The following is a 24,027-nucleotide window of genomic DNA, read 5'->3' as shown; positions in this document are numbered from 1 at the left end:
CTCTAATACCGGTATGTAATTCTGTTTGCTGAAATATGCCTTTTTTTCCATATGAGATGGGAAGGTAAAGCAGACAAAATCTTGCATGTGTAGAACTAGTTACAATGGTGAGTTTATAATATTACAGAACTATGTCTAACATAAACAGAAATATGTTAACATTCCATTTCCAAGCTTAAGATCTTGTTTTTTAAAAAAAATATTTCAAAGGTTCAATATTGGTTTTGCCTGTAATTTGGATTTAAATAGAAATTGGGATGGATATGTTAAGGGAAATTATCATCTCAAGGAGGACCATTTAAGCCCATACTTTATCAAATTGGTTTTGGGTTTTTTTGCCCATTTTCAACAACAATAAGGCCTTCTACCAGTCAGAGCCTAGGAAGGAAGCCTGCACCAGTCTAAAAAAGTCTGATTGTAGATATTTAGATATTCTTGCCTCAATTTCCATCATGGCATTCTTCTGGGAGTCAACTATTCCAAAAATAGTTCTGAATTGTATATATCTTGCACATTTTTTTTATTTTTCATTATCTTTCTCTTACTGTAATCTTGAAAATGAACTAGAATGGTTCAAAACTTGTTTGCCACCAACATTTTTTAGCATGGTGAAAAATGAGATTCTGGGGACTGCATCAGTGTTCAGATACGTATTCTGATGTTGGATTGCCTGCTGTGTTGTACAGATAAAGAGTGATAAAAATAATATGGAACTAAAGAATAATTTAAACGTTCATCCTTGTTGTATAAAAGAATCACTCTCATTTACAGATGACTTCTGCATAGGTTATGGTACTGTCTTCATAGTCATTCACTAGAATAGAAACATAAATTTTAAAAATGTTATCATACTGAGGAAAGACTCCCAAAAATAATTCTTAAATTAGATAATAAAATGAGTTAGATCTATGCTTGCTGGTAGAAGATTGTGACAAATTGCTGTCATCATACCTGGATAAGTCAGCTATAAAGCTGATACCTGTCCAGTCAGAAAACTGATAGGTGCCTTTCCATTGCACTGTAAAAGTTGCGTAATTTTCACTTGGACATGCTGATGATTCAGGCCTACCTCTCCTAGCAGGGTTTGTGTTTTCAGCTGCACTGAACTGGTATTTTGAAGTCTCACTGAAATCAATGGCACTCACTTCTGAGTAAATAGAATGACCTCGCAACATTTCAGAAATAGACCTCACTTTCAACCAATAATAGTTGTAGAGCAATGGCGAAGAACCAGTAGTTTTTGAGACAATGTTGAACTACAACTCACTGACTGTCTCACTATTGGCTATTCTAGCTATGACTACCAAGAGTTGCAAGTTTTCCATCCAATTCTAGAGAACTGCATATAATTTTTATTTTAGTACCTGTTCTGCATTTTAATTACATTGCTTCGCACCCAAGTCATTTATCTCATGTATATGCTGACTGTACTGTATGTAAACTAGCAGTTGAAACAGCAAGGAGCTCTCTTGCTCTGATGTAGACTTTTTCATTATCTTTTTTAGGAAGCTCCCGTTTAGGTAGGCAGCGCTACCTAAGGTTACTATAATGATTGGCTAGTTTCACTGGCCCAAATGTACGCAATTGGTCATCCATAGACCACTCCCCAACCCTGTTAGCCTTCCATAAAATTCTAAAAACCTGCCCAAGCCGCTGAGCCTGGGCACACATGCCTCCTAGCTATATTGTTAACAGGCCAGATATTTTGCTTTAGTATCCACCTCAAATTAGACGTTTTAATGTCTTTTTACAGTTCTAATACTTTTTACTGTTTTCATTGTTTTAATCAAACAAATAAACAACTTAAACATAGACGCACACACACACACACACACAGGGAATGCTTTTGATCCATGCAAGTTAAAATTACCGTTTCTGTCATCTGTCTTGGTTTTCATTTTCAAATTGCAATAGTCAGCAGTTTCATAATCTGAATGATAATGCAAGAAAGAAATTTGGTACTATTATAATAGCAAGGGCAATGAATTAAGTGACATTTTTTGAAAGAAGAATTCAAAAATATAAATTAGGATATGCAAAATGGTTCAAACCTGAAATGATCCAAGTTCAAAATGATTCATGCTTGAAACAAAACACATTTAAAAATAATGCAGGCTGGTTTCATGTCCAAGCATGAAATACAACAAAGCTGTTTGAAAAGGAATAGTTGTCTCTGTTGTTTTGATGATAGGATTGAATGTTTTTTTTATCTCTTGCAGTTGGAATGCTTTATTAAATTTTCCTCTCTGGGTGATACAGCAGGTAGTTAGGCCCTTGTGTTATGGGATTAGACTGGGTGGAAGTGGCCCAGAGACAGAGTTTTGGAGCGAAGTAGCCAGGCATTTAAGTTCTAGAGCTGGCTGTTGTTCTCCCATTCATCACTTTTAGAACAGCGCAGTTTGTATCCATGCTCGCTAGAAATTCTGGAAGTTGAAATCCACATATCTTAAAAGTTAGCAAGTTTGAAAAACACTGGCCTAGAAGGTAAAATCACTGCTTGTTTTTTTCTTCATTTGCGTACCCATTGTAAATACAAAAAAGGTTTAATATAGGGTTGAGTTGATTAGCTTGGCCTGTCTAATGTGTGTCTCTGTTTACTGTGTCAGTTGTATTTGTCTTGATTGTGGAGCTTTGAGAGTACCTTTAAGGGTTCCCTGCATTTGTAGATGCATCCTGAGTCTCATCATCAATGGGACCCACACTGATTTAGCAAGCCATCCATACAGGTTCTTTTTCCCCTAAACATTTTCTATATACTGTACAGTACATGATTTGTTTTGGTTTGCTTGGTTGCTTGAATGCTGTCTCTTTTGGAGTTTTTGGTAAAACCAAAAAGACTTAACATTGTTTGGTTAGCTTATTGAGCATTTGATGTTTATCATTGCACTTTGTACATTTTCATGTGCCCTTTATTTGTGCAGGCATCGGTATGCATTTAAAAATGCAAATGACTCTGTTGATTGTCCTGCTAATTGTAGGCTTATAATAGCACTATGATCATGATCTTCAGTCAGGGATGGATTTTGTTGGAAAGGCCTGTTTTCTATTGTTTATAATGTTGAATGTTTGAATGTTGAAGGTTTATTTCATTTGTATGCCGCCCTTTTCCCCCGAAGGGGGACTCAGGGCGGCTCACAACTCAAACCAGGGAAGGGGGATACAGACAAATTAACAACAACACAGAACAATACATGATTTAAAAACACGCAACAATCACACCATTCGAGATAGGGGCAACGGTTCTTTAGCCCCAGGCCTGTCGGAACAGCCAGGTTTTAAGGGCTTTGCGGAAGGCCTGGAGGGTGGTGAGGGTGCGAATCTCCACGGGGAGTTCGTTCCAGAGGGTCGGAGCAGCCACAGAGAAGGCTCTCCTCTGGGTAGTCGCCAGTCGACACTGGCCGGCGGATGGAATTCAGAGGAGGCCTAGTCTGTGGGATCTAATCGGTCTGGTGGAGGTAATTGACAGCAGGCGGTCTCTCAAGTACCCAGGTCCAATACCATGAAGGGCTTTATAAGTGACGACTAGCGCCTTGAAGCGTATCCGGAGACCAATGATTTTGTATTATGTTTGGCCATTGTTTAATCCTAGCCAGCTATTTCTCTTATATTTGGTCTGATTTGCATCAAAAAGTATTTTAAAACTACTAGAGACCATTTCACTGAAGCTAATTGTGGCTCCATCTTGAGGCTAACCCAACCCCCACAGCACTGTCTTATGTGTATAGAATACCCTTATAGTAGAGCAGAATTGCCATTATCCTTCTCATCTTCCCATCTTCTACCTTCTCTTATTGGTATCTTATGATTTATGATGTATGACTTATCACTTTGTTGTTTGTATGTACACTGAGAGCTTATGCACCGGAGACAAATTACTTGCCCAAGCACACTTAGCCAATAAAGAATATTCCTATTTCTATAGATATTTTTGGGAGCAAAGCTTAAGATCATTGATGGCTCTTTAAGACAAGTGCACCATCATCCACCTAAAAGGTTGTTTCTGTCCTCAAAGAGTAAGGATGGGGCTATTTTAAATGCTCAAAAATATTTCCTACTTCTTATTCATTGGCAAGAAATACATTTTATGGCAATGGTAAAACGTTGACAGTTACCAGTCTCATTATATGCAGTGCAAATATCAGCTGATTTGAGTTTCCCTGCAAAAAAAGAAAAAAGAAAAAAAATCAGCTGTAGAAACAATGGGCTCAAGTAAACAATGATCTCCCCCCACTCCCATGGTAAAACTATATTCTTCATGTTAGATTAGTAATGTGGCCTGCTTGGGACCTGCCCTTGAGGATCGTCCAAAAGTTGCAATTGATCCAGAGTGCAGCAGCCTTGGTAATTATGGGCATATTATTTAAGATGCTGGTGATCACCTACAAAGCCCCATATGGCACAAGACTGATGTTTGTGAGGCCACCTGTCTCCAGCTGCATTGTGCCATCACAGATGCTATTCTAAGCTGGACAAGTCCTCTCCTTAAATCAAGGTCATCTGGTTGGACCTAAAAAATGTATCTTTTCTGTAGTGGTACCTGCCCTTTGTAAAAATCATTCCCCCCCCCCAATTTTTTTTCACTGGCCCTAATTCTGATAGTCTTTCAGAAGTCAGTCTTTTCCTCTATTATTTAGTTCAGGATATTAGATATACTCATCTTGGGAGGTGACATTATGTATTTGATGACCACAATGTACCATATTTTTTGGACTATAAGACACACCGGAGTATAAGACACACCAAGATTTTGAAGAGGTAATTTTAAAAAAAAGTTTTTGCACTCTCCAGGTCCCCCAAACCCTCGGCATACCTCATTTTAAAAAAAAAAATAGGGCATGCAGAGAGTTTGAGAGGCCTGCAAAGTGCTCCGGGGGGGGGGGGACAAAAACGAGCAAAAAACAGCCTGGGTTTTTTTGCAAAAAAGAGGGCATGCATAGACTTTGAGAGGCTTGTAGAGTGCTCCTGGAGGCAGGGGGGAGGGAGCAAAAACGACCAAAAAATGGCCCATTTTTCACTCATTTTTGCTCTCTCCAGTTCCCAGGAGCACTTTGCAGGCCTCCTAAATCCTCTGCAAATACAGTAGATTGATTTTTATTTTTTTTTAATGCCATATTAGCTTCCCAAAGTTTGTTTGGTGAGCTGAGTGGCCATATAAATGAAATCAAATGAAACAATGGAATGAAATCAAATGAAATCCTGGGATTCCCAGTTGAAAACCAGAGATCTCAATCTGAGTCTTCAAGGCCATATGTGATCTCTCAAAGTTTTGACTATAGAAGCTGGTTAAACTCCAAAATTTAATTTCTTCCTTAAATTATATTAATAGTTAATCCTATTTATGATATATCATACCACAAAGGACTCCTGGTGGTACAGTGGTTAGAATGCAGTATTGCAGGCAGAAACTGCCCACACTTGAGTTCGATCCTGACAGGGCTCAAGGTTGATTCAGCCTTCCATCCTTTCTAGGTCAGTAAATGAGGACCCAGATTGTTGGGGGCAATATGCTGACATTTGTAAATCACCCAGAGAATGCTGCACAGCACTATGAAGCGGTATATAAGTCTAACTGCTAATGTTATTGTTAGTTTAATTAAATTTAAATTATAGATGTGAGGACCTTCTGCAGCATGTGGTTCCACTATACGGATTTATAGGTGATCATCAACATCTTGAATTGCACCTGGAAACCCACTGGATGGCAGAACAACACACAAAACAATCAAATTGCCTGAACATATGATAATTGTGTACACTAAATTTAATTTAAATTTAATTGAAAAGTAAAGGAAATTAAAGCTCATGATACGTAATAGGTTTGAAGTATTATGCTCTATTCTCTAAATTTGTAGAATACCAAACAGTTCTGACAAAAGGAGTGTAATTATAAACCAAGCCCAACCAATACTCACTTGCCTTACACCAAGGAAAGATCAATAGTCGAATTGTGACAACTGCTGCAATCAATAGCAGCAGGAGAATGAGAGGAAGCACAATGAAAAGAGCTAGATTCTTTTTTGTTGCTAGAAGAAGAAGAAAATCATATTAATGAGTATCTTTCATTAAGTATGGTGGTATTTTAAATAAACTAAATATCCTAAACTTGATATTCCACTGATTATTGCTTATTTGTTTAGTTTGGTGTAGTGGTTGTGGCATCAGGCTAGAAACCAGGAGATCAGAGGTGGGATTCAGCAGGTTCTGCCCAGTTTTGGAGAACTGATAGCAGAAATTTTGAGTAGTTCCAAGAACTGGTAAATACCACCTCTGACTGGCCCCACCCCCATCTATTCTCTGCCTCCTGAGTCCCAGCTGATCGGGAAGAAATGGAGATTTTACAGTATCCTTCCCCTGCCATTCCCACAAAGCCACACCCGCAGAACCGGCAGTAAAAATAATTGAATCCCACCACTGCAGGAGATGATGAGTTTTAATTCCTAAGCACGAAGCCAGCTGGGTGAGCATGGGCCAGTCAGTTTCTCTCAGGCCTAGGAAAGAGGAAATGGCAAAACCGCAACAAAAAACCTTGCTAAAAAAAACTGCGGGGACTTGTCCAGATAGTTGCTGAGAATTGGACATAGTTAAACAGAATAACAATTTAAAAAACAGATGAACAGCAATTTCCATCAATTTTCTCTTCTGTCTAAAGACATTTCCCTCCTTCTTTTCCCCAAGTACTGTAGATGCTCAACTCTCAGGAGCAAGATTTAAAGATGGGGTGCAGACAAAGAGGAATAGACTATCCAGCAAAACTCCACGTATCTAGCCCAACAAAGAGACAGCAAATTTCTGAACCTAAGGAAAACTGCTGTATTCATAAAAAGATCTAAGTCAGTGGCTGGGCAAACATACTAAATCTTGACCTGTTTTAATAGCACACTGTAAATCAAGATTTAGAACCATACTGTAGTATCTCAGTATAGATTCCATTAAGCTGAAGTAAAAAAATGCATGGTGGCTTTTCAAACATCGTGATACTATGACCCTTTAATAGTACACAGAATCTGTGCAACCTCATAAATAAATCAATTTATGTCACTGGGATTAGATTCAAACAAGAAATAAATATGCCAGTAACTTATAAATATTCATAATCTAGAAAATAAAATAAATTGAGTTTCATGGGAAGGAAGAACCTGGGTCCTTGTTTTGTTTCTTTTCTGGTATTTACCAAGTAGAATTCTGCAAAGTAGTAGTTTTCTAACAGAAAAATGTGAGGACCCCATTAATGTTCCTTATAGTTGTGTGTAAGAGTCATTGAGATAAAAGATGAATACAAGCAGAGACTGACCCTAACATTGATTTTTGATAAAGTAAGAACTGTGGGAAATATTATTTTCACTCAGTAAAATCAGGAAGGAAAAAAAAACTAGAAATACGTATTTCCTTTGTCTAGGTTGCTAGGAATACCAGACTAAACATGGTCTTCCCCTTTTCTAATATGGTTTCCAAGACTAACACAGAAACCAACAATAATCATTGTTGATTGATAATAGAATATAAAAATAATCTATTATCAAATTTTTAAAAACAGTCTCTCCTTCAAAGCTATGAAAAATCTAATTTCTTGCTAGGCTAGGAATGGAAATAACCTAAACCTCGCTGAGTTACAACTTTAGTATTCTCCTTCACTAGACAATCTTTTCATCTACCCCAGACTCTCTTCACTTGGCTAGGAGATACTCCCAGTACTGTTATATCTCACTCCCTATGCCTTTTCACATGTTTTCCTATTTATGGAGCAAATGTAGTGTAGAACCTTTGTCCAGCTATAATGACAGAGATAATAATCAGGTGGAATTACAAAGGACTTAAAAATTCCCCCAGTTCTTTGGGAATAAGTATCAAGAGCACAAACCCTAAAACAAAAAAACACCCCAAAGCTACCCCTAAAACATACTTGTGGGCTTAATAAGGAAATACATGTACCTTTTAATGTAAAATTGAAACCTGGGCCATATGCTTCCTCACGCATGTAGCCAGCTTTGCACTTATACGGACCCAGTTGACTGTTGGAATGGATTGTGGTGTTAAATAAAACTTTTTGTTCCTTCGTGCTCTGTAGTACAGGACCTTGCACTCTTCCTTTGTTTAAAAATAAGGTGTAATTAATTGGCAGACAATGGTCTGTCTCCCAGTAGCACACCACTGTCACGTTTGCTCCAATGGTAATTTCTGGTGTGGGACTGTAGATTTTGATATCCTTTGAGCAAGAGGAAGCATTCTGAGATGATTCTGTAATAAAAATTGAACATTGATTATCAAACAATTTACACTGTATTAACTTCAGTGACACTGACTCTTCAGCACATCTTCATAGGTTTCTGGCCGCAAATGGAAGCGGGGTATAAACGAAGAAATACAAATCCACTCTCTGCCCTATTTATGTCCCATTGTATCTGCTGCAGGCATGAAATCCTCTTATCTTCACTACTGGTTCGGAACTGGGAGCATTCACTCGCAGCGCTTCTGCATATGCACAGAGTGTCCGTGATGATGTCTGGGTGGGTGGAGCCTCCTGCCTCCACCACTACTGGTTCGCCCGAACCGGGGAGAACCGGCAAAATACCACCTCTGGTCTGCTGTTTATCCAAGATCAGGGGTGGGGTTCTACCGGTTTGGACTGGTTCAGGTGAACCGGTAGCTCTGACTATCAGCTGGGAGTGAACCAGTTCGGTCTGACTTTGACCTCTGCGCTATATTCACCTATATCTCCTTTTCCGAAGCCCAGCTGATCCACTCTATCGTGCCTCAGCTGTTTTCCTCGTTAGCAGTAATGCCAAAGGTGAGTTTTCTGTAAATTGTGCATGCACGCTTGCGAAGTGCTTGTGTGCTTGTGAAGTGCGCGCTCAGAGAACCGGTTGTTAAACTGGTGGGATCCCAACCCTGTCCAAGCTGGTTGTCTTCTGAACCCACCTGCTGTCTCCGCTGATGGGATGTAATGTGCTAGGAGCTTGGCTTTGCTATCCTCCCATGAAAATCCACTAATAGACATTTCTGTTAACAGCACGAAAAACTGTTTCACTAGTGTTATTACTACCACTTTACTTTAGCTGAACTTAGGCCAATGAACTTTTCTGCAGCTACTGGATAAACAAAAAAAAGGGGGGGGGACCCACAATCCATATAGAAACAAATGCATAATCCTGGGATAAAAAATAATAATTAAAGCCCCCTGACAAAAAATATTTAAATACTTGTTGTTTTGCTGCCAAATAAGATTTGTTTCATTTTTGAATGATTTCTGGAAGTTGACCTTTCTGCTTTTCATTCTGAATATTCTCCTTCTTTAAAAGAAAAAGGACTTGTATTGGAAATTTTTAGGAAAATGTAAAAATACAACTGAATTTCTATATTGCATGGAAAGGAAAATCCATATGATAAGCAGTTTTAATTTCCAGCTATATTCCAACTGCTATTTTTTTAATACATCAAATCCCCCCCATAAAGACTATTGAAGATGGATGTTGCTCATTATTGTAAAGATTTTTTAAAAAAAATTCTTTCTCTGATGCAGATCCTGTAAACAGATCTTTGCTTTCAGCAATGCTTCAACATCTATGAATGTTCAATAATGGTGATTTGTTTTTGTGTGAAGAAATCACCAACATGTTTAGTTCTGAAATTTTGTGATCTAAAGCAGTGACCCCAGAGGTAGTATTCAGCCAGTTCTGACAGATTCTGGAGAACCGGTAGTGGAAATTTTGAGTAGTTCGGAGAAGCAGCAAATTGGCTGACCCCGCCCCCATTTCCTCCCAGCCTCTAGGCCAATCTTCTTTTGTTGCCCTGAACAGGAGAATGGAGATGGAAAGCAGGTTAGTGGGTTGGGGAGGGAATGGGGATTTTGCAGTATCCTTCCCCTGCCACCAAGCTCCCCCACCAAGCAACGCCACATCCACAAAGCCATGCCCACTTTGTCAACGCCACGTCCACAAAGCCGTATCCCCAACCTTTTGGGCACCAGGGACTGGTTCTGTGGAGAGGGGCTTTTCCGTGGACTGAAGTGGGCGTGGTGTGCTGCCTCCATCTTGCGTATGTGGCTTTGCTTGTTTACACGGTCCGATAGCTGGCATGTTGTGGCCCGATGCCAGTCCACAGATTGGAGATAGGGGACCCCTGATCTAGAGAATCTAACTTTTATCTCTAGGAGCTCTGTTTTTCTTCACCTACTGCTTTTTTATCTGCATACATTTCACTGCTGTCAAAGATAATAAATCATGAGCAACAGCAACTACAACAGTACACTCCACTTAACTTATTTTGTGGGTAGTTTATCTTTTTTGTCAGAAAAAACAACGTTCTGCTTTTGCCTGTTCTTCCACAGTAACCTCAGCTTTGAGAAACTTTCTATATCAGAGACAATAGAAGGTTTCTGTGATTCCTGCTTTCCCTGGTTTCTGTCAATAGATACATATATTATTGCAGGGCAGTAATGTAGGTGAAAGGATTTTCACAGAGCACACATAAGCAATAGAGAACTCTAAAGATGAACAGGTAGCCTCTTACATTGTTGGAGGTCTAAGATGTAAATAAAAGAGTCTCCATACCAAACTGGAAATCTGGGATTTCTAAAGTTTGAATGGTGGCCTATATAGCTCATCTTCCTCATCAGAGGAGCGCGCGGGGAAGAGCACTGCACTCTGGGAAGCCATGAAAGCGTTTAGGGAGCAGTGCCTCCACTGGACTTCGTGTGCTCCTCGCGATTGCAATGAACGTCCAGAAGTGGTGGAGGCTGTTGGGCTTGAAGCCCAAACCCCATTAGCCACAAAAGCCACTTCTGGACGTCTATGGCAGTTGCGAGGAGCGCATGGAGAAGAGCACAAAGTCCAGCGGAGGCAGGAAGGTTCTCGGCACTCCCCAGTCGCTTTCGTGGCTTCCCAGAGCGCCGAGAACCTTCCTGCCTCCACTGGACTTCACACTCTTCTCTGCACTTCCCGGCGAGCAAGGGAGGGAGGATCAGGTGCCTGATCCTTGTTTGCTCGCTTGCCCGCTGGGCTGCCTCAGCACGGCTTGGGCTACCTCCGTCCTTCCGCGCACGGCAGCTGTGGCGACGTCATCAAGACGAAGTCCAGGAGTGCTGAGAATCTTTCTGTGTTGGAATTCATTCCGGGTGTTTGTGTGCAGGGCAGTTTCTGCTGCCTGAAACACACACACACAGGGATGCAAAAACATAGCACCAGAAACATCTTTCCGGCCTAACGGCCAGGACTCACTATGCAGCCTCATATAACAAGAACTATGTGAGCCAGTTACTCCCACACCTGCCCTTTCTCCCCCCTATGCTGTGCTGTAACTTTCTATTCCCCCTCTCCCCCTCCCAATGCCATGCAGCTTGTAACTTTCTATTCCCCCTTTGCCCACCCTTTGCTATGATGTGATTTTCTATTGGTTTATTTGTAAAATGCTGTGATTTTTCATTAGTTTACTTGTACCATGTGTGATTATATATGCCTTTTGATACACTCCTTTTTGATGACGCTGTAACTAACTTTTCTAATAAAAGAGCCCTTCGAAATTCATTCAAAGCTTAGCTCATCCCAAGGAATTTTGTCTGGTGTTTTCCTTTTGATTAGGCAAGGACACATGAGCAGTCCTCCAGTGTGGCGACAATGTCGCAACTGGTGACCCCGACGTGATCTTGCTGATCAAGCATGTCGCCTCATCCGTCTCACTTGGCACCCCCGTGCTTACCGGCGAAGGAACGCCCCTTGCATATCAGGACCAGCTGTTGCAGACGGAGCATCCTCCCAGAATCGTGAGTTATGGGGGCAGAATTCTCTAAACCCCAGGTTCTTTTTGAACTTAGAGAATTGTCCAAGTCCTCAATATTAATCTTAAAAAACAATGGGAACGTTCTCCCCATCCCTTCGAAAAAAGATCTTACTAACCTTCTCAGGTACATTTATCTAAATTGTCCCACATATCCTGAGAAGGGCTCAATTCGAACAGCCATTTGGGAAAAATTAGGAAAGTATTTCCATGACCCTCCAAGGGCACCACTGAAAATACTTTCCACTTGGCGGATCGTCATGGAATATTTAAAAGTTCATGAAAAAGCCATGATGGGGGGACCAGACCCCCCCCCGCCATATTTGGAAACCTCTTCACTAAATTCACCCTCTGAATCCAAGGCTTCCTCCTCCCTTGTGTGTATGCCTCTGTCACCCTCAGCCCCTGAAGCTCCTCAGCATTCAGAAATGCCACTGGCTTCTTCTGTGACACCCTTTCGTGAGGGTGCCATATCTGCAGCTTTAAAGGAAGGTTTTCAAAAAGGGGACCTCCCTTTAGAAGACGCTTCTGCCTGCTTTCCAACCTTACTCACAGTCGGGAAACTAATCCTGGGGCATTCAGCCAGCCCCACACAAAAGGCTGAGGCTGCTATGCATGTCTCCTATCTCCCTTCTTATTTCAATCTCTTGGCAAGTGAATCAATTGATGCCCCAATGCCTGGCTCTTCTTATTTTCTTCCGGTGATCCTGGCTACCTCTCTTCCATTACCCCCTACGATGCCTCTCTTGGTTTTTCCTCATCGTGATTTCATGTCTCAAGGAGTTCTTGCTACTCCCTTTCTTACTGACTCTTCTGATTTCTCTTCTGTTGCTTTGATGACATTTTCCTGCCTGAGCACCTGAATCTTTTTCACAGATGTTTCACAGAGCAATTGATTTATAGGATCTGAATTGGAATGGAGAAAAATGGTTTTGTGTGTGCGTGAGTGTGTGTGTGTATGTGTTTGAGGGAGCGAGGGCTCCAGTAAGGGAACTGTGCCTATTTAGGAAAGTAGGTAAATTATGGATTCAGGTTGGGCAGTAGAGAGTAAAGAGAAAGTGATAAAAGAGTGGGAGAGAGGAAGAAAGAAAAAGAGTGAAAGAGACAGAAAGAGACAAAGAGGAGAGAGAAGGGAGAAGGAGAAAGTGACAGAAGAATGGAAAAGAGGGAAAGAGAAAGTGAAGAGAGACAAAGAGAAAGAGGATGAGAGAGACAGAGAGAGAAGAGAGGAAGAGAAAAGAGATATCCCACAGCCCTTACAATACCCCAGTGTTTGTTATAAAAAAGAAATCTGGTAAATGGCGTTTTTTGCATGATTTGCGGGCTGTTAATAAAATTATCCAACCCATGGGAGCGCTGCAGTGCGGCCTCCCCAATCCAAATTTGAGTCCCCAAGAATGCGATCTCATGATCATTGATTTAAAAGATGCCTTTTTTTCTATACCACTCCATGAAAAAGATCGCAAACTGTTTGCATTTACTGTCCCAGAATTTAACAACTCCAAACCTGCTTCTCCCTTTCAATGGACAGTCCTGCCTCAGGGAATGGTCAATAGCCCCACCATGTGTCAATATTTTGTAGATAAAACTTTGCAGCCATATCGGAAGGCACACCCTCACTTTTTAATTTACCACTATATGGATGATATCTTAGTAGCGGCATGTGGGCCCCCAGGTATGGTTTTAGCAACATTACCTTTTCTGACTAACCTTCTCCATAAAAATGGCCTGCACATAGCTCCAGAAAAGGTTCAAACAGCACAACCTTTTTCGTATCTGGGTCATAAGCTTTTGGCTTCTCATGCTGCACCTGCAATGCCAAAATTGGACTTGCCACACACTCCCACATTAGTACAGTTACAGCAATATTTGGGCTCCATTAACTGGGCACGCCCATATATGGGGCTCACAACCCCTCAACTGGCTCCATTGTTTTCTGCATTAACAATGGGCAAAAACCCTGCAGATGTTATTAAATTAGATGAAACACATCAGCAAGTTTTAAAAGAGGTAAATGAGGCCCTTGCTCAAATTTGGGTGGATCGTCTTCAGGACAACACCCCCTTAGCTTTCATTATATGTAACACTCTTGGGCTCCCAACAGGAGCTGTGGTGCAAAAAAAAACTTCAAAATTATTAATTATTGAATGGGTACACTTGTCTCACACCCCAAAATCCACTATTTCTCAGAAACCTACCCTTTTTGCAGCTCTAATTACAAAAGCCTGTGTCAGAACAAAGTTGTTGGCCGGAATTGAACCTTCCACGACTTTTGTCCCTTGTTCTTTATCAACTTGGGAGACTTTACTTGCTAACTCGGAAAACCTTCAATTCACACTTGCTGACTGGCCAGGTGAGATTTCTTGCCATGCACCTCCCAACCCTAGATTGGCTCTTTTGAAAACTATTCCCCTGCAATGGCACACTCCGTATTCCCCTCTCCCGCTTCCTCAGGCCATGACTATTTTTGCTGATGGAAGCAAAACATATGGTGCTTGTGCCTGGCAGCAGAATGGTCGGTGGTGTACAAAAATTACCCCCCCCCCCCCCGCAGGCTTCCGCTCAGCGTGCGGAGCTTGCTGCCTCTATTTTGGCTTTTTCTATAGTACACTGTAAATCAAGATTTAGAACCATACTGTAGTATCTCAGTATAGATTCCATTAAGCTGAAGTAAAAAAAAATGCATGGTGGCTTTTCAAACATCGTGATACTATGACCCTTTAATAGTACACAGAATCTGTGCAACCTCATAAATAAATCAATTTATGTCACTGGGATTAGATTCAAACAAAAAATAAATATACCAGTAACTTATAAATATTCATAATCTAGAAAATAAAATAAATTGAGTTTCATGGGAAGGAAGAACCTGGTTCCTTGTTTTGTTTCTTTTCTGGTATTTACCAAGTAGAATTCTGCAAAGTAGTAGTTTTCTAACAGAAAAATGTGAGGACCCCGTTAATGTTCCTTATAGTTGTGTGTAAGAGTCATTGAGATAAAAGATGAATACAAGCAGAGACTGACCCTAACATTGATTTTTGATAAAGTAAGAACTGTGGGAAATATTATTTTCACTCAGTAAAATCAGGAAGGAAAAAAAACCTAGAAATAGGTATTTCCTTTGTCTAGGTTGCTATGAATACCAGACTAAACCTGGTCTTCCCCTTTTCTAATATGGTTTCCAAGACTAACACAGAAACCAACAATAATCATTGTTGATTGATAATAGATTATAAAAATAATCTATTATCAAATTTTTAAAAACAGTCTCTCCTTCAAAGCTATGAAAAATCTAATTTCTTGCTAGGCTAGGAATGGAAATAACCTAGACCTCGCTGAGTTACAACTTTAGTATTCTCCTTCACTGGACAATCTTTTCATCTACCCCAGACTCTTTTCACTTGGCTAGGAGATATTCCCAGTACTGTTATATCTCACTCCCTATGTCTTTTTCACATGTTTTCCAATTTATGGAGCAAATGTAGTGTAGAACCTTTGTCCAGCTATAATGACAGAGATAATAATCAGGTGGAATTACAAAGGACTTAAAAATTCCCCCAGTTCTTTGGGAATAAGTATCAAGAGCACAAACCCTAAAACAAAAAAACACCCCAAAGCTACCCCTAAAACATACTTGTGGGCTTAATAAGGAAATACATGTACCTTTTAATGTAAAATTGAAACCTGGGCCGTATGCTTCCTCACGCATGTAGCCAGCTTTGCACTTATACAGACCCAGTTGACTGTTGGAATGGATTGTGGTGTTAAATAAAACTTTTTGTTCCTTCGTGCTCTGTAGTACAGGACCTTGCACTCTTCGTATGTTTAAAAATAAGGTGTAATTAATTGGCAGACAATGGTCTGTCTCCCAGTAGCACACCACTGTCACGTTTGCTCCAATGGTAATTTCTGGTGTGGGACTGTAGATTTTGATATCCTTCATAACCTTTGAGCAAGAGGAATCATCATTCTGAGATGATTCTGTAATAAAAATTGAACATTGATTATCAAACAATTTACACTGTATTAACTTCAGTGACACTGACTCTTCAGCACATCTTCATAGGTTTCTGGCCGCAAATGGAAGCGGGGTATAAACGAAGAAATACAAATCCACTCTCTGCCCTATTTATGTCCCATTGTGTCTGCTGCAGGCATGAAATCCTCTTATCTTCACTACTGGTTCGGAACTGGGAGCATTCACTCGCAGCGCTTCTGCATATGCGCAGAGTGTCCGTGATGATGTCTGGGTGGGTGGAGCCTCCTGCCTCCACCACTACTGGTTCGCCCGAACCGGGGAGAACCGGCAAAATACCACCTCTGGTCTGCTGTTTATCCAAGATCAGGGGTGGGGTTCTACCGGTTTGGACTGGTTCAGGTGAACCGGTAGCTCTGACTATCAGCTGGGAGCGAACCAGTTCGGTCTGACTTTGAAGTGGGCCTGCCCACCTCTGCACTATATTCACCTATATCTCCTTTTCCGAAGCCCAGCTGATCCACTCTATCACGCCTCAGCTGTTTTCCTCGTCAGCAGTAATGCCAAAGGTGAGTTTTCTGTAAATTGTGCATGCACGCTTGCGAAGTCCTTGTGTGCTTGTGAAGTGTGCGCTCAGAGAACCGGTTGTTAAACTGGTGGGATCCCAACCCTGTCCAAGCTGGTTGTCTTCTGAACCCACCTGCTGTCTCCGTTGATGGGATGTAATGTGCTAGGAGCTTGGCTTTGCTATCCTCCCATGAAAATCCACTAATAGACATTTCTGTTAACAGCACGAAAAACTGTTTCACTAGTGTTATTACTACCACTTTACTTTAGCTGAACTTAGGCCAATGAACTTTTCTGCAGCTACTGGATAAACAAAAAAAAAGGGGGGGGGACCCACAATCCATATAGAAACAAATGCATAATCCTGGGATAAAAAATATCTATAATTAAAGCCCCCTGACAAAAAATATTTAAATACTTGTTGTTTTGCTGCCAAATAAGATTTGTTTCATTTTTGAATGATTTCTGGAAGTTGACCTTTCTGCTTTTCATTCTGAATATTCTCCTTCTTTAAAAGAAAAAGGACTTGTATTGGAAATTTTTAGGAAAATGTAAAAATACAACTGAATTTCTGTATTGCATGGAAAGAAAAATCCATATGATAAGCAGTTTTAATTTCCAGCTATATTCCAACTGCTATTTTTTTAATACATCAAATCCCCCCCATAAAGACTATTGAAGATGGATGTTGCTCATTATTGTAAAGATTTTTTTTTTAAAAAAATTCTCCGATGCAGATCCTGTAAACAGATCTTTGCTTTCAGCAATGCTTCAACATCTATGAATGTTCAATAATGGTGATTTGTTTTTGTGTGAAGAAATCACCAACATGTTTAGTTCTGAAATTTTGTGATCTAAAGCAGTGACCCCAGAGGTAGTATTCAGCCAGTTCTGACAGATTCTGGAGAACCGGTAGTGGAAATTTTGAGTAGTTCGGAGAACCGGCAAATTGGCTGGCCCCACCCCCATTTCCTCCCAGCCTCTAGGCCAATCTTCTTTTGTTGCCCTGAACAGGAGAATGGAGATGGAAAGCAGGTTAGTGGGTTGGGGAGGGAATGGGGATTTTGCAGTATCCTTCCCCTGCCACCAAGCTCTCCCACCAAGCAACGCCACATCCACAAAGCCATGCCCACTTTGTCAACGCCACGTCCACAAAGCCGTATCCCCAACCTTTTGGGCACCAGGGACTGGTTCTGTGGAGAGGGGCTTTTCCGTGGACTGAAGTGGGCGTGGTGTGCTGCCTCCATCTTGCGTATGTGGCTTTGCTTGTTTACACGGTCCGATAGCTGGCATGTTGTGGCCCGATGCCAGTCCACAGATTGGAGATAGGGGACCCCTGATCTAGAGAATCTAACTTTTATCTCTAGGAGCTCTGTTTTTCTTCACCTACTGCTTTTTTATCTGCATACATTTCACTGCTGTCAAAAATAATAAATCATGAGCAACAGCAACTACAACAGTACACTCCACTTAACTTATTTTGTGGGTAGTTTATCTTTTTTGTCAGAAAAAACAACATTCTGCTTTTGGCTGTTCTTCCACAGTAACCTCAGCTTTGAGAAACTTTTTATATCAGAGACAATAGAAGGTTTCTGTGATTCCTGCTTTCCCTGGTTTCTGTCAATAGATACATATATTATTGCAGGGCAGTAATGTAGGTGAAATTATTTTCACAGAGCACACATAAGCAATAGAGCACTCTAAAGATGAACAGGTAGCCTCTTACATTGTTGGAGGTCTAAGATGTAAATAAAAGAGTCTCCATACCAAACTGGAAATCTGGGATTTCTAAAGTTTGAATGGTGGCCTATATAGCTCATCTTCCTCATCAGAGGAGCGCGCGGGGAAGAGCACTGCACTCTGGGAAGCCATGAAAGCATCTAGGGAGCGGTGAGAACCTTCCTGCCTCCGCTGGACTTCTTGTGCTCCTCGCTATTGCAATGGACGTCCAGAAGCGGTGGAGGCTGTTGGGCTTGAAGCCCAAACCCCATTAGCCACAAAAGCCACTTCTGGACGTCTATGGCAGTTGTGAGGAGCGCACGGAGAAGAGCACAAAGTCCAGCGGCGGCAGGAAGGTTCTCGGCACTCCCCAGTCGCTTTCGTGGTTTCCCAGAGCGCCGAGAACCTTCCTGCCTCCACTGGACTTCGCACTCTTCTCTGCACTTCCCGGCGAGCAAGGGAGGGAGGATCAGGTGGCGCAGTGGTTAAATGCAGCACTGCAGGCTACTGCTAGATCAGCAGGTCAGCGGTTCAAATCTCACCGGCTCAGGGTTGACTCAGCCTTCCATCCTTCCGAGGTGGGTAAAATGAGGACCCAGATTGTTGGGGGCAATATGCTGACTCTCTGTAAACCGCTTAGAGAGGCCTGAAAGGCCTATGAAGCGGTATATAAGTCTACTGCTATTGCTATTGCTATTGATCCTTGCTCGCTCGCTCGCCCGCTTGGCTGCCTCAGCACGGCTTGGGCTACCTCCGTCCTTCCGCGCACGGCAGCTGTCACAACGTCATCAAGACGAAGTCCGGGAGTGCTGAGAATCTTTCTGCCTCCGCTGGGCTTCGTCTTGATGATGTCGCTGCAGCTGCCGGGCGCGGACAGATGGAGGTAGCCAGACCGGTGCTGAGGCAGCCCGGCAGGTGAACGAGCGAGCGACGGAGGATCAGGCTGCCTGATGCTCACTCTCTCACCTGCCGGGCTGCCTCGGCGCTGCTCTAGCTACCTCCATCTGTCCGCGCCCGGCAGCTGTGGCGATGTCATCAAGACGAAGTCCAGTGGAGGCAGAAAGGTTCTCGGCGCTCCCGGAGAAGAGCATGAAGCTTCTATGCTTAATTTTATATTAGGTTTATTAGCATTATATAAACTTGTTTGAGATGGGTGGCCATAGAAATTGAAAAATAAATAAATAAATATTAGGTTTATATTCCTTTCTCTGATTGGACTCTTTTGGAGTTTCATGTTAAAAATGTCTGCCTTATTCACAAATGTAACTCTAGGCTCCAGCCAGGACTGATTTAAAGCAGGGGTGTCTAACTTTGGAAACTTTTAAGATGTATGGACTTCAACTCCTGGGAATGCTGGCTGGGAAATTCTAGGAGTTGAAGTCCACCAGTTTTAAAATGCCAAGGTTGGACACCCCTGGTTTAAAGTGAAAAAAAGGGGGTCAGAGCACAGCAGTCCTTTCAAAGACACTTATCTGTATTATCTGTGCACAATTTGAAGAAAATCTCTTTCCCAAGGGAGATTTATAGCCTCCTGAGAAGCTGCTTGAAGTTCACACAGGAGAGGGTAAGCATTTCTCTTGAGAAAGAGCTTTTCCTCACAATGTGGTGGGACTAATAAACGGAACAGGATTTCCAGCAGCTGCCTTTTATTTGTTTTTTTCCACCGCATTTTGATGGGCAGCTATTTTTTCAACCTCCTCCTCTTGTTGTGAAAGGGAAGAAGTCACCTTTTTTTTAAATTTTGGACTGAGACTAAAACTGTGTGGATCCTGATTGGAATATAGGTAGAGTCCTTGACTTACGACCATTTGTTTAATGACTGTTTGCTTGCACTGAAAAAAGGTGTATCATTTTTCACACTTATAACCATTGCAGAATCCTTGTGGTTACCTGATAAAATTCAGATACTTGGCAAGTGGCATGTATTTATGACGGCCATGTTGTCCTGGGGTCATGTGATCACATTTTGCAAGCAAAGTCAATGAGGAAGCCAGATTCACTTAGCAACTTTGGCTAAAAAGGTTGTAAAATGGGGTTAAACGGGCCAGATACGGCCAGCCGAAGCCATTAATCTGGCCTGTGTGGGACCATGCGGCTGTCCCGCCCACATTGCCCCACCTACCCCCCACCAGCCCCCACCTGCCCTCTGGACGTCAAGGAGGCCAAAAACAGGATGCATGGGCCTGTTTTTGGATGGCAGAGTGGCACTGGAGGCCAAAAATGAGGCACTCGCACGCACCACCTTCTACGCATGCGTAAAAGGACGTGCATTACATCAGGGTGGATGGGCGGAGCCTTCAGTAACCACGGCTAGCGGTTTGCCCGAACCGGTAAGAACCGGCAGAATACCACCACTGGTTCAGAGTATATATTCCAAATACAAGGATTAAAAATGTAATAATAAATATATATTCTTTTCTGTGGTCTGAGCACAGAAGACACAGAAAATCCTCAGCCATTCTTCCATCATAATATCCAACCAGATTTCCAGATGACTAACAGACAATTAAAAAATTTTCTATATGTTACATTTTTCTTTTAAAATTTGATATATATTTTAAATTATGTTTGAACAGATGGTTCTGCATTCTTAGCACAGATACTTTAGCACACATCACAACCAAGTCTATGAAGTGATGGTCTTAATGGAAAAATATTACATTAATAATAGAAAATAGAAATATAACATATAATAAATGTATTTCTATAATTTCAGGGAGAAACTTACCAGGGTTAGTTCTATTACCTTTCTTATCACCACCATATTCCTTGGTATTGCGCACCCCTAAATGGATTGAAATTAAGAATAATTAATGTTGAATGACATTAAACAAACTGAAACATTTAATATTGAGTGACATTAAACAAATTGAACTATTATTAAAAAATAAAGCAATCCTTACCCAATGTTAACAAGAGATACAGAAACCCTACTCTTTCAATCATCTTTAAACAAGAATGAAGAAACTATTTCCTCTTTTGTGTAAACACTGGCAAGTATTTTGGAAGTTTTGTCTGAAGAGGAAGTTTATGCAAATAAATGGGTGGGAATTAGCAGAATGAAAAGTTACAAAAATTTGTTTTAAAAAGTGCGATGATGCTTATCAGTACTAGTTTCCGTTTCTGCTCAATTTAAACTATTTTAGGGGGGGGGGGAATTGTAATCGGAAAGCAAGTTTGGAGTGAGTTCGTTCATTATTGCAAATCAACCATTGAGAAAATCACCAGAAAACTCCATTACAAAACTGTTTGCATGCCTGGAGGAAAAAGAACACTAAGATGACAAGTGAAAATGACACATTAATCTGGAAGAAAAAGAATAGAGAAGTGGAGGAACAGATTCCTAAATGTAAAATGGGGATCCAAACCTAAGGCCCAACTGTAGTAATAATATTTATTCAATTTTAATATCACCCTTATTTTTAATCATCTCAAGGCAGCAGCCACATCCAATGCTCCTTATCTCCTAATTTCCTCATAACAACAACCCTGTGAAGTGGATTGGCCTGGGAGAAAGTGACTGGCCCAAAGCCACCCAAATGATTTTCATGGCTGAAGCAGGTTTAGAACTCACAGTCTCCTTGTTTCTAGGCCAACATCTTAACTACTGCTACAAACTAGCTCCATAATCTTAATCATAGATATAAGTAGAATAGTAATTACTCCCACTGCTATGTAACAGGAAAGGAAAAAATAAACAAGTCACAGACAGATTGCCTAAGAGGTACAGTGAATTACTTAGGCAATCTCTCCATTTACTTTCCACTACTCTTAGGCAATCTCTCCACTACTCTTACTTATTTTTCTCTCCACAGAAAAATAACAAATCGGGGACAGGACAACCTATAATAAAGTGACTATAACGGCAAATACTTGACAGAGCAGAGAGTTCTACTGTATTGCTGTTGTTATTTACCAAACGTGTGTGCTCTCAGATGCCTAACAACTCTGGGTGGCTTACAACAAACAAAGAAATTACAATAAACATCAGTAAAAGATAAAAGTCTCATTCTGCAGAGGCCTGGATGAAAACCCAGGTCTTCATGACTCTTCTAAACAAGAGCAAAGTGGGGACCACCCATTTCTTTGAGGGAACTTCATTTCAGAGGGAAGCAGAAGTGGTATTCAGCCGGTTAAGAACCGGTTCAGGCAAAGCAGTAGCAGAGATCGTAGGTAGGCCTGCCCACCCGCCCCGGCCCTATGCCGTCCTATTTAGCCACATTTTTGAGGCCAGTCGCATGTGCGTGAGCAAAGTGCATGCGTGGAAGGCCGGGCACATGCGTGGAAGGTATGCATGCATGCAAAGCGAACCGGTGGTAAAAATAAGTGAAACCCACCAGTGGAGGGAAGGCACTGCTACAGAGAAGGTGTGCTTCCAGAGTCCCGAGAGATTATATTTAATTGACAGAATCCAAAGATCACCAACCCAGGAAGATTGAACTGACCAGGCAGATGTTATGGGAGATAGGCAGTCACTCAAGCAACCAACCTATGTCATGTAAGACTTTATAGATAACAATGAACATTCAGAAGCTAACCAGCAAGCAGTGCAACTTACAAGCCATATCATGCAATCCTAATTAATTTATCCAAACTAGAACTAAGGAGAGATTTCCTGATAGTGAGAACAATTGATCAGTGGAATGGCTTCCCTTCAAAAGTTGTGGGTGCTCCATTACTGGAGATTTTCAAGAAAAGATTGGATAGCCATTTGTCTGAAATGGCATAAAGTCTCCTGCTTCGGCAGCGGATTGGATTAGAAAACTTCCAAGGGCCCTTCCAACTCTATTATTCTGTTCTGTTCTGTTCTGTTCTGTGCTGTGCTGTGCTGTTCTACTCTGTTCTATTCTACTCTGTTCTACTCTACTCCTGTTCTACTCTACTCTACTCTACTCTACTCTGCTTTATACATCATATTTAGAGACCACCCATTTCCCTTACAGAGTGATTCTGTGTGGAATAGAAATAGACATAAGACATAAAATCTATCTATAAATATTGTAAAAACAGTTGATAATAAGGATAAAATAAAGATATTTTGTTTGCTCAGCATAAACTTTGGAAGCACACTTATGTTGGTGGTTCATCATTGTTTTTGAAATGAAATATATATAAAGGGAGTCCAAATGAACACCAGGGATTGTGGTTTTTTTCATTCATTTATAAACATGGTCATCCACCATGTAACGTCCCAAGTTGAAAAAGTAATCATCCTATCTAGTTAAATCAAGATAATTAAAAGAACAAGAGCCAACTCTGTGATTCTTCATTATGTATTGTAAGGGATGTATGGAATAAAAATACAGCTGCAATGATGTTACTATGCTTAACACTGATAGTTAACAAGCACCCAGATGTGATAAAAATGTTTACTTTCATACTTTGTAACAGTTATTTAGAAAAAGGTCTCAATCTTAAAAACCACTGATTTTATCAATGTGAAAGTTGTAGATAACTGGAAATTTCTGCAGTTACTCATGCTATGTTGTCATGGCATTACAGACATATTCTATCAGAGGTGGTATTCAGCAGGTTCTGACCAGTTCTGAAGAACTGTTAGTGGAAATTTTGAGTAATCAGAGAACCTATAAATGCCACCTCTGACTGGCCCCGCTCCCATTTATTCTCTGCGTGCCAGTTGTTCGTAAGGGAATGGGGATTTTGCAGTAACCTTCCCCTGGAGTGGGGTGAGAATGGAGATTTTACAGTATCCGTCCCCTGCCATGCCCACCAAGCTATGCCCACCAAGCCATGCCCACAGAACCGGTAGTAAAAAAAAATGAATCCCACTACTGTATTTTACCTAAATGCAAGATAAACTATAAGCAGAGAACTTTGAAATTTAGTTGAGCAAACATGGAATAATTCATATAGTAGCTGATGCAAATTTAATACTTGTGTTTCTTGACATTTAAACTGACTATAAACCCTTGTTTGTGCATGGGCTCAGTGTTTTGTGCAAAGAATGTTATCTAACATATTTTTGTGGGTTTGAC

The 24,027-nt window shown here is 41.1% G+C and overlaps 1 protein-coding gene across 1 annotated transcript; it reads right to left on the bottom strand.

Moving 5' to 3' along the window:
• Positions 1–40: 40 nt before the first annotated feature.
• On the bottom strand, positions 41–20,993 carry LOC116504890 (allergin-1-like). The gene is made up of 7 exons (XM_032212122.1): positions 20,935–20,993; positions 20,760–20,816; positions 7,930–8,235; positions 5,913–6,023; positions 4,113–4,157; positions 1,871–1,930; positions 41–814 (listed from the first exon to the last, which is right to left on the bottom strand). The coding sequence occupies exons 1-7, from the start codon at positions 20,975–20,977 to the stop codon at positions 762–764; spliced, it is 675 nt and encodes a 224-aa protein (XP_032068013.1). The 5' UTR covers positions 20,978–20,993; the 3' UTR covers positions 41–761.
• Between the last annotated feature and the right edge of the window lie 3,034 nt (positions 20,994–24,027).

This window comes from Thamnophis elegans, chromosome 2 (genome assembly GCF_009769535.1).
Source record: "Thamnophis elegans isolate rThaEle1 chromosome 2, rThaEle1.pri, whole genome shotgun sequence".
NCBI lineage: Eukaryota > Metazoa > Chordata > Lepidosauria > Squamata > Colubridae > Thamnophis > Thamnophis elegans.
This window is presented reverse-complemented; position numbering and strand designations above follow the sequence as displayed.

Excerpts from the sequence above, each read along its gene's own strand:
- LOC116504890 (XM_032212122.1), bottom strand. The coding sequence starts at position 20,977 with ATGATTGAAAGAGTAGGGTTTCTGTATCTCTTGTTAACATTGG. Across the intron at positions 20,817-20,934 it reads GTATCTCTTGTTAACATTGG|GGGTGCGCAATACCAAGGAA; the intron begins GTAAGGATTGCT and ends CAATCCATTTAG. Across the intron at positions 815-1,870 it reads CAAGACAGATGACAGAAACG|TGAATGACTATGAAGACAGT; the intron begins GTAATTTTAACT and ends TTTCTATTCTAG.